The 17,875-nt window shown below is 37.1% G+C and overlaps 1 protein-coding gene across 1 annotated transcript in view; it reads left to right on the top strand.

The window, feature by feature from the left end:
• The window catches only part of TTLL11 (tubulin tyrosine ligase like 11), a 345,612-nt gene that overhangs the window by 26,289 nt on the left and 301,448 nt on the right, over positions 1-17,875 (top strand). Inside the window, 2 exon segments of the mRNA XM_053695417.1 lie at positions 15,109-15,174; positions 15,177-15,207. Coding sequence (XP_053551392.1) covers positions 15,109-15,174; positions 15,177-15,207 — 97 coding nt within the window.

Here is a 17,875-nt window from a genome sequence, read left to right as displayed (position 1 = left end):
TAAGTCCTTCTTGACCCCCACATTCACAGGTCTAGCGCCCACTCCCCAATCCAAATGTACCCTGGCAACAGGTAGGCTGAACACATCGCCCCCTGCTACCCTCACAGCCACAGTGTCTCCAGTGTACTGTTTCTCAGACACCAAGTTCTTTTGAAGCAAGGTCATGGTAGCACCAGTATCCCGTAGACCACTGACCTTCTTCCCATTCACTTTAACCAGTTGCCGGTTATTCCGGTGGGCAGCTTGCACAAGGTCTGCCTCATGTAGGATGCTCCAGCATTCTTGCGCCTCTACGTAGCGGGCCGCAGGCTGAGAGTTACGTGGGATTCCGCCGGCGGGTCTTCTCCAGGACTGTGCTTGGTTCGCTGCATTTAGGGGACACTCTGGTCTTTTGTGCCCTAGTTGCTTACATCCAAAGCACCAAATAGGCTGTGAGTAGCCCCGTGAATTGAACCGGGCTCTCTGAGGGTAGTTCGTGGCCGGAGGCCGTGTGGTATAGCGGTGCGCCGGGGGGTTGGTAACTGGCAGCTGCTGGGGTGACTGGGGGGTCTGTACTCCACTCTAGCAGGGGGCTTAGTGGTAGCAGTGTCCAGTTTGCGGGCATCCATATACTCATCTGCCAGGCGAGCAGCTTCATGCAGGGTGGAGGGTTTACGGTCCCGAACCCACTCTCTAACTCCTGCTGATAACTTGTCAAAGCAATGTTCCAACAGGAATAGCTGCAGCACCTCTTCCCCAGATATGGCTTGGCACCCCGCTATCCAGTGAGCTGCTGTGCGGTGCACCTTACATGCCCACTCAACGTAGGAATCACCAGCTAATTTAACAGTGTCTCTGAACCGCCTCCGGTATGCCTCCGGTGTAACCGCATACCTGGAGAGCAGAGCCTCTTTCACAGTATTATAATCCCCAACCTCCTCATCTGGAATGGCCCGAAAAGCCTCACTGGCCCGGCCGGATAATTTTCCGGATAATATCGTGACCCAGTCCTCTGCGGGTACCTTGTGTAGTGCACATTGCCTCTCAAAATCCGCAAGGAACCCATCAATCTCTCCTTCTGTTTCCAGGAAGTTTTTAAAAGCTGCACAATTTACTTTTCTCTTTTCCACTTGGGCTGCTGCAGCGCTGCTTTGGCGAAGTAGGTTGGCCTCCACAGCTGCTATGACCCGGTCGATAATTTCCACAGATGGGTTGGGGCCATAATATGCCAGTCTTATTTTAACCGCCCGATCAAAGCTTGCTTCTTCAGGGGTTCTGTCTGATATGCTGGGCCCATTGGTTCCTTCTGTCCCTGGTACTCTTTCCATCTTAGTCAGTATTGTAATAATCCCCCTCTTCCTGAGGTTACTGGCTTGTGTAGTTGCTCTTCTGGGCGATAAGGTTCATTCCGTCGCTTGCCACCAATTGTTACGGTACCAACAGTGTACCAAGGTTAATATCAGATGAACAATGTCCTGCATAGGGAATCAGCAATTCACAACCCAGCCAGTTTTCAGGTTTAAAACAGAATGACATTTATTAAAAGGCTATGCCTAGTATTTATGCAGGTCTGACCCCCCCCCAGATGGGGGTTGAAAGGCTGTTGTACATTACATGGAGGGAACAAGCCCTTTGACATGATACAATAGAATTATATACTTAAACACTTCAACCACAAGACACTCTTGGCCCTTCTTATCACTTAGGCGTTTTCTCTCTGGAGGTGATCAAAACAATAGAATGCTTAGCCAGCAACTCTGTCTTTAGAAATTAGTTTCTTAGCTAAACACAATTAACTCCTTCAGTCCTGACAGAAGGGTCTGTCACATTTTCTTTATGCAGTTTTCTGTCCCTTTAATTAATTGTTATTTTCATCCCTTGGTCTAGGTTGGTGCTTATACCCAGTTTATAAACCAACATATGAATGCTTTGCTCTCACAAGGATACTGTAGTAGCTCACACACTTGTATGCATATTTGCTGCATCCTGTCAGGGTATCTGTGAGTGTTATTAAATTATATATATATATATATATATATATATATATATATATATATATATATATATATATATATATAATATATATGGTTGTCTACACCAAATGATTAATTTATTTGTGAGACTGTAACTACAACAAACCCCTCTCTCTACCTTAGACGTCTAAGGATTCAAAAGAAAACATTTGGTCTAATTAGTTCAGGCAGTCATTTCAAAGATCAGGCAGTTATTTCAAAGAAATGTTCACCATGTGGCTGCTATGTTTAAAGTTGATTTCCTGCCCAAGATGGGTAATAAACTTATTAACATTCCCTCTTAAATAAGAGATTATCAGATATTGACCTCATCCAGAGATATACAGACATATTGTCTGAAAAAATCACTGGATTTCTTTTGAAGCTTAAACAGATTCAGAAAACCAGTTTTAGCTGAAGAAATGACTAATATCACCTAGGTGTTAAATTGTCCCTGCTGTGTTGAATCCACAAATTATAGACGTTACGCCTAGATGAAGATTAGCTAAGCAGAGACACATGTTTTGCATTGTAGCTTTAAAATTAATTTTAAAGTACAACTTGTGTTTCAAGTAAAATTGATTCTCAGACTGTATATTGCTCTTTTAGGCTTGCTGTATTGATTCTCTGTTAAAGTAACATTGTCTGTTTAAGTATAATAGCTAACCAAGCTATTTTATAAATTATTTGCTTTGCAAGGGTTGCATTTTTATTTTTAAAAAAGGAAATAACTAAATAACTTTATTTCTAGCATTCAAATTTTTTTTTGTTTTTCTGTCTGTGTGGGTAATTAGGGGTGGGATTATTTTCACCTGTTTGGGCCTTGCAAGCCTATAAATTTAGCACATTTACTCTGTGAGCTTGCTCTTTTAGGCTTGCTGTATTGATTCTCTGTTAAAGTAACATTGTCTGTTTAAGTATAATAGCTAACCAAGCTATTTTATAAATTATTTGCTTTGCAAGGGTTGCATTTTTATTTTTTAAAAAAGGAAATAACTAAATAACTTTATTTCTAGCATTCAAATTTTTTTTTTGTTTTTTCTGTCTGTGTGGGTAATTAGGGGTGGGATTATTTTCACCTGTTTGGGCCTTGCAAGCCTATAAATTTAGCACATTTACTCTGTGAGCTTGCTCTTTTAGGCTTGCTGTATTGATTCTCTGTTAAAGTAACATTGTCTGTTTAAGTATAATAGCTAACCAAGCTATTTTATAAATTATTTGCTTTGCAAGGGTTGCATTTTTATTTTAAAAAAAGGAAATAACTAAATAACTTTATTTCTAGCATTCAAATTTTTTTTTGTTTTTCTGTCTGTGTGGGTAATTAGGGGTGGGATTATTTTCACCTGTTTGGGCCTTGCAAGACTATAAATTTAGCACATTTACTCTGTGAGCTTGCTCTTTTAGGCTTGCTGTATTGATTCTCTGTTAAAGTAACATTGTCCTGTTTAAGTATAATAGCTAACCAAGCTATTTTATAAATTATTTGCTTTGCAAGGGTTGCATTTTTTATTTTAAAAAAAGGAAATAACTAAATAACTTTATTTCTAGCATTCAAATTTTTTTTTTGTTTTTCTGTCTGTGTGGGTAATTAGGGGTGGGATTATTTTCACCTGTTTGGGCCTTGCAAGCCTATAAATTTAGCACATTTACTCTGTGAGCTTGCTCTTTTAGGCTTGCTGTATTGATTCTCTGTTAAAGTAACATTGTCTGTTTAAGTATAATAGCTAACCAAGCTATTTTATAAATTATTTGCTTTGCAAGGGTTGCATTTTTTATTTTAAAAAAAGGAAATAACTAAATAACTTTATTTCTAGCATTCAAATTTTTTTTTTGTTTTTCTGTCTGTGTGGGTAATTAGGGGTGGGATTATTTTCACCTGTTTGGGCCTTGCAAGTCTATAAATTTAGCACATTTACTCTGTGAGCTTGCTCTTTTAGGCTTGCTGTATTGATTCTCTGTTAAAGTAACATTGTCTGTTTAAGTATAATAGTTAGCTAACCAAGGTAGTTAGGCAAACAAGGTTTTGGGGGTAACCAAGGGGAAATATATTTATTTTATACTTTTAAGTTAAACCTTTTATTAAGAATGTGTGAGAATCTCATTCAGTGTACAGCTTGCCATTGTTTGCATCACTGGAGCAGCCGCTTCTGGGATTATATGTTTGTGGCAAGTGCGAGCATATTGTCTCTTTAGAAACTCGTATTGGGGATCTGGAGGAACGAATTGCAACACTACATGAAATTCAGACACTTGAAAGGGAAATGGATAGGACTGAGCTGGTTGTTAATGGTTCCAGCAGTGGGAATGGGGAGGATTCAGATGAGGAGACTCCAGGATGTAGCTGGGTCACAGTTAGAGGGCGAAGTAAGCGGAAGAGACAGGCCAGTTCTGAGCTGGTACACCCCAATAGATTTGCAAGATTAAGTGAAGATGTTGGGGATATCAGTTCAGGGGTGGCAGTGTCAGAGAGGGCCGTGTTGCCTAGTATAGTGAACAGTCCTTTAGCTGTGGAAGAGGAGCATACTATGGTGGGCAGTCCCTTCAGTCATGGAAGAGGGGCATACAAGTCAGGGCCAGAGGCAGATGTTGGTGGTAGGAGACTCTATTAATAAGGAAGGTTGATAGGGTAATTTGTCATCCAGACCCTTTACATAGAACAGTTTGCTGTCTTCCAGGGGCTCGTGTTAGGCATATTGTGGAGCGTATTGATAGATTGTTAGAGGGATGCGGGTCTGATCCTGCAGTCATGGTGCATATTGGTACTAATGAAGAAATCAGTGGGAGATGGAGAGTCCTAAAAAATGACTTCAGGGAGTTAGGTAGCAAGCTTAAAGCAAGGACCTCCAAAGTAATATTTTCTGAGATATTACCAGTGCCGTGTGTTAACTCAGTAAGGCAGAAGGAGCTAAGGTCTGTTAATTCATGGCTAAAAACATGGTGTAAAAATGAGGGGTTTGACTTTTTAGAACACTGGGCTGATTTTTCACTAGGGTACAAATTGTACAGTAAGGATGGATTGCACCTGAATGACATGGGTGCAGGTGTGTTGGGGGAAAGGATGGTAGCACGTTTAGAGAACCTTTTAAACTAGGCAAAGGGGGGGGAGGGTCAATTAGAACAAAATAGAACAGAGAGATCAGTGTCTGAATATGTCACTCCCTTAATATCTCAGGAAGGGATGACTTAAGAAATGTCACATTAGAAAGTATAGAGGAAAGTACACCAAGTAGCAGCAGAAGAGCACATGAAAATTAAATGTATGACAACAAATGCAAGAAGCATGACAGGGTAAAATGGGGGAGCTGACGCTCTTAGTTGCAGAAGAGGACTATGATGTTATCAGTATAACTGAAACTTGGTGGGATGATTCACATGACTGGGCAGTTAACTTAGAGGGGTATACATTATTTAGGAGGGACAGGAATAATAAAAGGGGTGGAGGAATCTGCATGTATATTAAACCTGACCTTAAACCTACAATAAGGGAAGATATTTATGATACAAGTGACAATGTAGAGACCCTGTGGGTTGAAATAAAGAGTGGGGGGAAAAATCCTAAAAAAATATTACTAGGAACATGCTACCAAGCCTCCCAACATTAGTGACCCGGAGGAAACTCAACTATTTATCCAAATAGGTAAGGCTGCTAATAACAGTGCTGTAATTATGGGAGATTTTAACTACCCTGATATAAACTGGGCCAATGAAACTAGTAATTCAGCTAAGGGGGATAGATTTTTAAATATTCTCAGGGATAACTTCTTGTCACAATTAATAGAGGAGCCAACTAGGAGTAAAGCTATATTGGATTTAGTGCTATCAAACAATACAGATATAATATCAAACATAGAAGTTAAAGAAACATTTGGGTAACAGTGATCATAACATGGTCACATTTGAAATCTCTTTTCATATGCAGTGTTTTAAAGGCTTAACTAAGACTTTTAATTTCAAGAAAGCAAAATTCAACGATTTAAGGAAATCATTAAATAATATAAATTGGGACAATGTATTTTCTAATAAAAATACAGAGGATAAATGGATAATATTTAAAAATTTGTTAAATAAATATACATATCAATACATACCATATGGTTATAAAAATAAAAATAAAAAAACTAAGCCGTTATGGCTAAATAAAAATGTGTTAAAAGAAATTAGGAAAAAAACGTAGGGCATTTAAATTATTAAAAGAAAATAGTACAGACTTAGCATACAATATTTATAAGGAATGTAACAAAGCATGCAAAAAAGCAATCAAATTAGCCAAAATTGAAAATGAAAAATTAATTGCCAAGGATTCTAAGTCTAACCCTAAAAGGTTCTTTAAGTACATAAATAGCAAAAAGTCTAAGAAGGATAATATAGGTACAATAAAATGTGTGGAGGGTAGCATGATAAAATAATGACAGGGAGAAGGCTGAGGTACTAAACCAGTTTTTTTTCTTCAGTATACACAAGAGAGGAACCATTGAATGATACTTTGGAACAGAATAGAACATGCCAGTCCATACCACTAACTGGGTTTTGTTTAGAGGATATCAGGAAAAAACTAAAAAATATTAAGGTAAATAAAACTCCAGGCCCAGATGGAATACACCCAAGGGTGTTAAGTGAACTTAGCACTGTTATAGACAAACCTTTACTCTTAATTTTTCAAGACTCATTATCCTCAGGCATGGTACCCCAGGATTGGCGTAAAGCTGATGTGGTGCCACTCTTCAAAAAGGGAAGCAGGGATGATCCAGGAAGCTATAGACCAGTTAGTCTGACATCAATAGTGGGGAAGATATTTGAAGGGATTATAAGGGATTATATTGATGAGCATATTCGTGTAAACAAGATTATGAGTTCTAATCAGCATGGCTTTAGGAGAAATAGATCATGTCAAACTAATCTAATTAGATTCTACGAGGAAGTAAGTAAAATATAGATAAAGGGGAATCAGTTGATGTGATATACTTAGATTTTGCAAAGGCATTTGATACAGTGCCACATGAGAGATTAATGCACAAAATTAAGGGACTGGGAATAGCTGAAAATGTTAGCTCATGGATAAATAACTGGATAAAAGATAGGGAGCAACGAGTAGCAGTAAATGGATCATACTCAGATTGGACAAAGGTAATCAGTGGCGTCCCCCAGGGATCAGTACCCTGGGCCCTGTTCTTTTTAATATTTTTATAAATGACTTGGAGCAAGGATTAAATAGCGACATCCTCTATTTTGCAGATGATACTAAGTTAAGTAAGGTCATTAGGTCAGAGCAGGATGAACTCTCTTTGCAAAGGGATTTGCTAAAATTAGAACTATGGGCAAGTGAATGGAAAATGAGATTTAATACGGAAAAATGTAAGGTTCTACATTTTGGAAGTAAAAATAAGCAGGCTATGTATTTTTTAAATGGGACAAGACTTAGCCAAACACAGGAGGAAAGGGATTTGGGAGTAGTAATAGATAACAAGCTAAAGATGAGTGCACAATGCAGGGCAGCGGCTTCAAAGGCTAATAAGATACTAGCATGTATTAAAAGAGGCATTGATTCAAGGGAGGAAAGGCATAATTCTGTCATTATATAAAGCCCTGGTAAGACCTCACCTTGAGTTTGGAGTGCAGTTCTGGGGACCGATTGCTAAAAAAGATATTGCCAGAACTAGAAAAAGTTCAGAGAAGGGCCACAAAGCTAATAAGGGATTGGAGAAATTAACCTATGAGGAGAGGCTAGCCAAACTGGGTCTGTTCTCTTTAGAAAAAAGGCGCTTGAGAGGGTGACATGATTACTTTATATAAATATATTCAAGGCCCATATACAGAGATGGCAGAAGCTCTTTTTATTCAAGAAAATTGGTTCTGACAAGAGGTCATAATTTAAGGTTGGAGGAAAGGGAGATTTAATCTCCTGCAACGGAAACGTTTTTTTTCACTGTAAGAGCAATAAAAATTGTGGAACTCATTACCAAAGGAGGTAGTGAATGCCAATACCATAGATACATTTAAAAATAGTCTGGATAAATTTCTGTATATAAACAAAATTCAAGGATATGATTGCTAGTATTAAATGGGTCACATTTTAATGGGGTTATTTAAGCTTAACTGGAGCTTTTTGTAAGTATTTTAGATTTGTATAGGTTGAACCTCGATGGACTTCAGTCTTTTTTCAACCTTATCTACTATGTTACTATGTTACTATGTATATATATATATAGATCCTGAGAAGAAATGCCTAACAGTAACATATTAGATAAGTGTATACTGAACTTAATGAATAGCTATGTGGTAGATGTATACATGTTTGTTTCAAATGGTAACATTTGTTTTTTATTTTACAGACAGCAAGATGTCCTATGAATATTAGCCATAAACATGGATCTGTGTATTCAAAAATTATTAGGAATGTGAAAATATGCTGTGTTTATATGAATATAATGCCAGGATGTTAAATACTATGATTCTGGGGAGAGCAAATAATTGACAGTGAAATTGCTTATTAATATGATTTTTAAAAATGCATTATTAATATATCATAAGTGGAATATTTTCACGTTCGGTCTTAAAATGAATAGAAAAAATGTACTGCTGTGATCCATGTGTATTGGAACATGTAAATTATTAATAAAAGAAATTAAAGTAGTTTAATAATCACTTTATAAGGATGTATTAAACTGTAGCAAAAATGGATGATAAGACTATATTTGCGGTTGTCTGCTGCCCCTTAGGGGATTATAAAACTGTATGACAAGCCAAATAATTAACTAATGGAACACATGCTGAGCCAGAAGAGCCAATCAGGGAGGCGTCTCCCAAATAACCAATCAATGCTAAGCATCCGAAGGGCCAATCAAGACAAGGCTTCCGTGGGGCAATTCCAAATAATCACCAATGATAACAATAAAAATAAAAAGGGTGTGGTATATCACATGATATAACCTCATGCAAAATGAGATAAAAAAAAGTCATTTTTGTCTGCTAATTTTTGGACTGAAAACTGGGCTGCCATTTTTGGGGACACAGTCATTATAAGCAAAACCTGGACTAATTTATTGATCTAATTGCAATACCTTTCTTCATATGAGGTGACCCTGAATCTACTTGGAAAAGCTGGAACACATTATATTTGGTTCATGTTAGTGATGAATGACTGTTCTATAATTTTTTATGTTTTAGACAAAGGTATTCTAAGACTATAGTCAGATTGCAGCTATATAGATATATTTTAGGATTTACCTTATGTAGATAAATACGAATTTATTTCAGCTCAGTTAAATTGGCATATAAACTGGCTGTTTGCATTAATAATATAAATAACTTCTGGTGTTTTAATTAGAGTTATATAGAATCATTTGTGGGCTTAGTAGCTTAATTATACTGGTCTGAAAGTTAGTGGCCCATACTTTGGTATTTCATTGTGATGATGTAATGCAATTCAATTGTGAATAAGGTTAATGCTAAAGATACATTTGGTTTGCTTTGTAAAGAATATTGTAACAACATAAGTGTGTATCATTTGATTCATAATCTGATTTCTATAAATATAATTCAATGTGCTTATAATCTTAACTAATATAAAAGAATTTAGGAATTTATATTAATTTTAATTGTTTTGTATATGCATTTTATTGGGGGTTAGTTTAAAAGAATTATTAAATATTATTGTATTATAACCCGGCCATATACTGACAATCCTTGAGTTAATATACAGTTTTTATCCCAGTACTAAACTGAATAATTATCCTCTCCTAAGAGCTCGGTACACAATACGCACTAACATAGCCCTTTAAGCTAATTAAACAACCTGACGGGCTCTGATGCTGGTAATTCCAGTAAAGTATAGTGACAAATATCCCATCTCTCTCCGTCTTTTTGTCAGACTGATCAATACATTATAAATAACCAGCAAGTGATTGTAATAAGTCTGCAGCCTCCATTTCCATGATTAAAAGCAAAGCCAGGCTGCAGATTTCAACATGAACTATGGGCACAGATCATTAAGGAGCGAACAGATGAGGTCCATAGAAAGGTCTTGCACATTTCTAAATTTCAAGCCATGATGGGGTGTTAGAGAATGCAGGCATGATTTATATCTATTATAACACAGAGATTAGAAACCTTTAGTTACTTCGAGCTGTCTTTATCATTATATTTCCTGTACATCCTAAATATGAGGACAATATAGATCAAAGGTCATCATTCGCTTTTAGTCTATAGTATCCCTTTAAGGAGGCACAGTAATTAAACATCATTTGTAAGTATGTCCTAATCCTTTTTGAGTTTAAATGATTATTTTATCTGGGAGTTACTATGTTTTCTATTTCATGTTGTGTCAGAGGTCCAGTGATGCTGACAGCTTCTTTTATTTGAACACATTCTTCACTTAACTGTGTGATTGGGGCTTTTCATGAGAGGACAGATTTCTTAATTACTTTTAATTTACTCTGCACTTTAGGCAATGCTGTTATTTGTGATTTACAGTTGTAGGAACTGCCAGGGTCACATTTCTCCATTAAAGTCAACCTGAAGTTACAGCTGGAATGGGATCTTGTCTTGCACACATGACATAGAGATTCCAATGCAGAGAGTAGTCAAATAAGTGAAGATTGGATATCTACGTAGTTCCCGGTAGTGCACTGCTGCCCACCGAGTCTACCTAAGTATGCTTTTCAACAAGGAATACAATGAGAACAAAGGCAATGTTATAATAGAAGAAAATTGTAAAGTTGTTTAAAAATGTATGCGCTGCAAACCCTCTCACCACAGATAATTCTTAGGAGGGGTACACGCCAGGGTGCCCCTGTCCCCCCTACTTCTTTCGACATCTCAGTCGAACCCGTTGGCAATCATGGTTAGGACAACAGTTGTCAGGAATTAGAATAGGTAACCAGGTCAAAAAAATTGCTCTTTAATGCCGATGATCTTCTCTTATATCTCCTCGGATACCAAAACCAGTATCCCTAAACTTCTAGATATCACTGCCAGATTCGGGTCCTTTTCAGGTTACAAGATAAATGAAGCAAAGTCAGAATTGCTATGGCCCAGACAGAATAGTAACTCTCCTTCTGTTATCCCTTTTTCTGTGCTAGAAACTCTCTCAAATATTTAGGTATTTTTTCGCCTACTTTATCAGGGAGATCTACGATCTCAATTTTTCTCCATTTCTACGCAAATATTAAAGAGAAACTTAAAAATTGGCAATCCCTGCCACTATCTATCCTCCGGTCGGATCGCCCTATTCAAAATGATTTTGCTGTCCGAAACTTCTTTATGTATTACAGAACGTTCCTCTAATTATGCTGGAAAGGGATATCCGCTGTCTTAATAGCATACTTAGTAGATTTTCTCTGGGGCAGGGAGAAAAGAGACAGAATATCCCTAAGTAAAACTCTCTCTTCCAAAAAGCAGCGGTGGCCTTGCATTAACCAGATATTCGTATCATACAACTATGCTTTCTTGTCCGTGTGGTGGCTGATTGGATTTCACTTACAGTAATTATGTCACAAATAACCCCTTAGAGGAAGATTATATGTAGTCCCTTACCTACCGCTAGCCGTAATTCACTGCCCACCCCAAAGAATTACCTAGGCGAAATCAAACGGCTTAAAATCCTTTTCTAACCCATTGGAAGGCTTGGTGGAAAGTGAGTAGTTTCACTATCCTTAAATTGTAGAAGTTTCTCAGTATCCTCCCACTAAGGGGGAACCCAAAATTTCCTGTAGGGTTGAACTCTGTAACATTAAAAAATGGCATAACCTAGGCTTGGACAGGTGATACAACTCTGGGACACAGAGAGAAAATGTGTCAAATCTTTCGATGAATTAAAAACAGAGTTTCAAATTAAGGAACAAGGAATTATTTGCATATTTGCAAAGCAGGCATCTCTCTACTGTGAGTTGATGAGTGAAACAGGATGAATTGGACTCTGGGTAAATTAGAAAGCTGGCTCACTTTGTTTCAAAAACGGTGTCAGATCCATCTCTATGTGTTATCAGCTAATAAACTCAGCAAGGGTGAATTAGGAACTGGAGAAAATTACTTCCCTAAGGAATCGACTGTTACCTCAATCAAACATTGATATAAAAACCGTCCAATCCTCAATTTGCAAAGTAGCCCAGGTGACTCTATCAGCCACCTGGCGGGAGATGCATGTCAAACTCCTACACAATGCATATTTCACTCCCGAAAAAGGCCATAAAATTCATAATTTTGCTTTTAATAAATGCCCAGAAATGTGCGCTCCCTGCAGCTGACTTAATGCACATGATTTGGACCTGTCCTAAAATAAGGGCATCTTTGGTGGAGAGGCTAGAGTTTTGGTTCAATAAAACCTTAAAAGTCTCTCAGCTGGCTCTTACCACAGCAACAGATCATCTTTGGTACAAAGCACCATAATCCAAATGATAGAATTGATATTTCTTTCTATACTGGCAACTAGATATCTTATTCTTAAAAATTGGAAATTAAGAAGTAGCCCCATCTATTCCAGAGATCAAGAATTTTTGAAAAAACAATGCTTGCTAGAACAAAGGGACACTAATCTAGATAATGACTCTGACATCAGATAATTTTTGCCAAATGGTCAGCCTTTATTAGGTCATTTGCCAGGATACAGAGATGAATGACTTAATATTCCCATTCAGAAACTCTTCCTTCTTCTCTTTTTTTCTTTTTTGGCTTGGCAACCCATGGTTGGGTTGACTAATTCAGAGATAAAATTAGCAGAATATTTACTTGCTCACGTGTTCTTGATTTAAATGTAAAACAATTTTGAACTGTTTGATTTTTGTGATTTCTTCTGACATTTGTTTTTGTAAATTACTGTTGACATTTAAATAAAATAATTAATAATAATAAAATGGAAAATATGGGAGATAATTACATGTGAGGAACCTAGGTGTCTTAGGCTCTTGAGAAATTTCTGAGATATTTGAGAATTTATATGTTATGTGCAAATGAGAAATATTGAAGATAATTCTCTGTTGAAATTGCATTGCCTGTTTCTGTTCCTGATTCCTTGGGATCATATTTTGTGATATTATTGTATGATGTAATACTGGATGTTCACATGTGTTTCTCTCAATAAAAAAAAATTAAAAAAAATGTATGTATGTTATGAAGTCTGATCATGAAAGAAAATGTTGAGTAATCTTGCCCACTATGGAAGTCTCTCACAAGATTACGGTAAAAAACTCAAATGAAAAAAGAACACAGAGGCGCCAATATTGCCTAGTAACGTCTGTATAAAGGGTTATTCATATTGGTACAAGATGGTGCTCACAAAAGATAAGCGTCCAATGGTGCAGATGGAACAGACTGGATCAACAGCAGTGGCCCCAGCTCACTATGTGCCAGCATTCAGGCACTCGATCAAATAGTCAGCAGGCAAGCGTTGGACCTGTCCGTGATAAAAAATAGCTACCATAGCCTAGTACTATGGGTACTCACAAAAGAGAAGCGTCCAATGGTGCAGATGGAACAGACTGGATCAATAGCAGTGGCCCAGCTCACTATGTGCCAGCATTCAGGCACTCTATCAAATAGTCAGCAGGCAAGGGCGTTTGTACCTGTCCGTGATAAAAAATAGCTACCATAGCCTAGTACAATGGGTACTCACAAAAGAGAAGCGTCCAATGGTGCAGATGGAACAGCCAGGATCAATAGCAGTGGCTTCTCTTTTGTGAGTGCCATCTTGTACCATACTGTATAACCCCTTATACAGACGTTACTAGGCCATATTGGTGCCTCTGTATTCTTTCTTTTTTCAGATCAACTATCTCCAGGGACAGAGCATTCCTATGACAGAGTGCTGCCAGCTTGTTGATTACAAAGGACTTATTCTCATTCCTTATTACTAAGACTTTTCATTATCCCTATGGTTCATCATCATTTGTTGTTATTTTTAATTTTTATTGTGTTAACCTGTTTATTTTTATGTGTTTTCATTTTTATGGATTTAGGGGCATATATTTTGTTGCTTGTGTTGATTATTCTGGTTATAGTTTTTGAGTAGGGAAGCACCCCCTATGGGGATTTTGCTTTGTTCGTCTTATATCCCCTATTTTCTAAAAAACTCAAATGATCATAGTAAAGCAAAGTGTGACCACAGCACCAGTAATGCTGATAAGCTGTAGTTTTCAAGATGCAGATAACAATAAATGAGAGTATCTGAGTTTAACAGGTCACAACAGCACTTAGCCTTTATAATAAAGGGGCCGATTTATCATAGTGCGAGCGGACATGATACAAAGTAGCATATCATGTCTGCCCGCACATCGATAAATGCCGACAGCATAACACTGCCATTTATCATTACACAAGCAGCTCTTGTGAACTGCTTGTGTAATGCCGCACCCTGAAGATTTGCGGCCAATTGGCCGCTAGCAGGAAGTGTAAATCAGCCCCGATCGTATAGGATCGGGGTGGATTGAAGACCGCCGCCTCAGCGGTCAAGTTTATGGAGCCGCTGCTTTATAACTACTGTTTCCGGCAAGCCTAAAGGTTCGCACAGAAACAGGGGCATCAAGCTCTATTCAGAGCTTGATAATTGGGTCCTTTTCTACATGTATCATGCGATATCTTCTAGTCAGCTATGTACAGATTTGCTGCAGCACTTGATATGATTTAGCATATGGAGATATCCCTTTAAACAACACTCATTCTGTATAAATAGGCCATGAGTGGATGTGTAATCACTAATCTCTCACATGAATAGTCCCGATTTGCATTCTTTGTTCATGTGATTGCACTTTACCTGTGCAAATCTGAAAAGAAGGTAAACTTGTGAACAAGCCAGAAAGCCTGAATACGACGTTTGGAGAATCACCAACAAATTTAAATAAATGAAAAAAAAAATACATTTTAAGATTGAGGTTCTTCTTAAATGGTGTTACACATATGACATCCTGACCCTTTAAATCAGATTACAAATGAATAAAACATAATATTTTACTCTTCATTAATACTAATTTATGTTAGTAAAACAGAAAATGTGTTTAGCTATAGTATGAATATAGTCTAATTTAAATGCCATTAAATTGTTACTATTGCATAGGTCCCTGTGCAGACAGCATTGGGTAGTGTTCAGATGGTAACAAAACAATGCAACTTAAAAACGTTTTGTTTTCAGTTTCCTTTAGGACGTCGGGTGCCTTGTGACAATTATTGGCACGCTGTATCTTTCCATGACAGTAACATATCATCTCAGGACAAGTGAACAAGTTCCCAGGTAATTTATGCTAAAGGAGGCTAAATAACTGTGTAAAATTTGATTTTATTAGTTTATATTTGACTTGCAAATAGTTATGAAATTTCCTTTGATACAGTTGGCAGGGTTATAAATTGTTCACAGTTTGGGCCAGATTACAGTGGAACGCTAATTAATGTTCAAGGCACCCACAAGTCGCGTTCCACTGCGCTCGGTATATGAGTTGAAAGTAAACTGTTTTTACCCACACACTACCCCCGACAAACTCAACAAAAATAACTTAAAATATCGTCTTCACATTCACATAGAAGTCAATAGAGGAAAATAAACACCCATATTCTCATATTCGCTAACCTGACATAAAAATATGAATATGTCACATTCCAAAGTTTTTCACATAGAATAATATGTTCTATTTTTTCATAAATACATATTTATATTGAGGGATGACTGGCACCAGAAATATAAATAATCCACTGTGCACACCTGCTGTAATAAATTGATAGCAAGATGTGGAGTGCACAGAGGTATAATTAAATTTAATATGAATAAAAAAAAGAGTAAAGATCCCCAAAAGGAAAAAAAAAAACCACACAGCCCCTCCCAATAGGGGTCAAGTATACCCGTATCTGGTACACAACCTGAAAAAAAAGACCAGTAGAACACAGCAATAGTATACAAAATAATATAAATACTTTATTAAACCTAAATCCTATTAAAGCCACACAGCAATAAAGCGATATTATAGTCCCAGACAGGATGATAAATGCAAGGGTACCCTTAGAAAGATCAGGGAACTCCCTAACAAAAGAGGACTGCAGTGACAAAAACGCCCAATGTAATCTCCAGAAGGAGCAACCTATCGGTTCCAGACAAACACCACCAAAGCTGATATCCGTGTAGGGCCAAAACGGGTAGGGAATACTGATAATGTAATCTCACAAATGCCAGTGCAGCACAGCATGAGAACTAGCGCAGCAAAGGGGGTCACGCAGCAATGTCAACAAATTGTAAAAATATATGTATTTTGATTATATACATACTTTATTATATTTATGTGTATATCACATATTAACACATAAATATACATGTATATAAGCATATACATAAATAATTACTGGGAACAAACAGTTCCCATAGACCGTATAGACTTTTCAGTGCCTTAACACCCCACTCCGCCTCAGCTTTACACCCAAAATACTGCCTTACTGCAGTTATTTTAATTAAAAAATAAAACTGCTACAATTTTTATTTCTTAATAAAATACACTACAACTGTATTTTGGGGGCATTTGGGACACATTTATAAATTAACCAGAGATCAGATCTCTGGTTAATTTTATAAGCGCTAATTGCTACCGCAAGCTCATGGAAGCAATAACCAGTCATTTGTAATGGCTGGTTATTTATTGTGCACCCACAAATGGGGCAAATTTTGCCCTTTTGCGGGCACGCAATAAATTAGTGCTCCACTTGTAATCTTAGCCCTATAGGTCTTAAATTGTTATTGGTTATATACAATAGTTTTATTCATTGCGTATATATGCATATGCCTTTCATACACCTTACTCTGCATGATTAATTTCTACATGCAGGATTTCTTCCAGTGCTCAGTATAATAGTTGAAGGTCTTCTAGAGAAAATACTCTATTGGTATCTTTATACCTGCTATAATATGTAGTTTATGTCTATATACTGTACATGGGTTTTATTATGTAGATACTTGCTTATCTGAACATTGTGTTTACGAGTATCTAATAAATATATATATATATATATATATATATATAATTGCAAGTGTAATAGTAAATATTGAAACTTATTTCATGTACAGATTTATAAACAGTATAATTTATGCATAAGTTTATGTTTTTTTAGAATTTATCAATAAATAGTAGTCTGAATACCGTATTATTCATCTGTTCTTCAAGTTTATGGATTGGGCAGTCAGAACTCTTTATATCCATCTTAAATGGATGTCCTTTCTAAAGGACATCATAAATCTATCCTAATTGCGTCTATTACTGGTGGAGATCATGCAGAATATGACTTCAGAAGAGGTGTGTCCCTGCAACCTTCTTGATTCCATCAGTTGCTCATTACAAGGGAGGTGATTCATTTTTTTGGGTTGCGGCTTGGGAAGCTGTTTTCCTTTACTTATCTCTAATTGCGATACTTTCATCTATTTTGGCACAATCAGTGGTCAAAGATTTCTGCAATTGGAAGAGCAGTATTACTCTGGATTTGTTCTTCAGGATAATCTCTCTATTTGCGGTTATATGTTCATCTTGGAACCTTAGATGTCTTTCTTTGCCCATCTGGGGCATCTGTGTTGATGGAAGCCATTTTTTTCTGCTGGGGTGCAATCTGGATTTCTTAATTAAAGCAAGGAGTCTGGTATCCTTTAGAGACAAGGTTACCATTTAACGTTCTGAAACTTCAAGTGATTCTTCGGGCTCTTCATCCTGGCCCATATTGAAAGAGGAAAGGTTTTATCCGTTTTCCAGTTGGACAATACAGTCTTTCTATCAGCATCCTCATACCAACTCAACTAGGGAGGCGGATTACCTCAGCCATCAATCAGTCCAGGAGAATGTATCTCCATCAGGACATATTCAAACAGCTAGTGTCCAAATAAGTGAGTTCCAGACCTAGATCTCATGGCCTCCTAATTACATTTCAAACTTACG

This window comes from Bombina bombina, chromosome 12, assembly GCF_027579735.1.
Source record: "Bombina bombina isolate aBomBom1 chromosome 12, aBomBom1.pri, whole genome shotgun sequence".
Classification (NCBI taxonomy): Eukaryota; Metazoa; Chordata; class Amphibia; order Anura; family Bombinatoridae; genus Bombina; species Bombina bombina.
The sequence above is the reverse complement of the archived record's forward strand: the minus strand, read 5'-3'. Positions and strand labels throughout refer to the sequence as shown.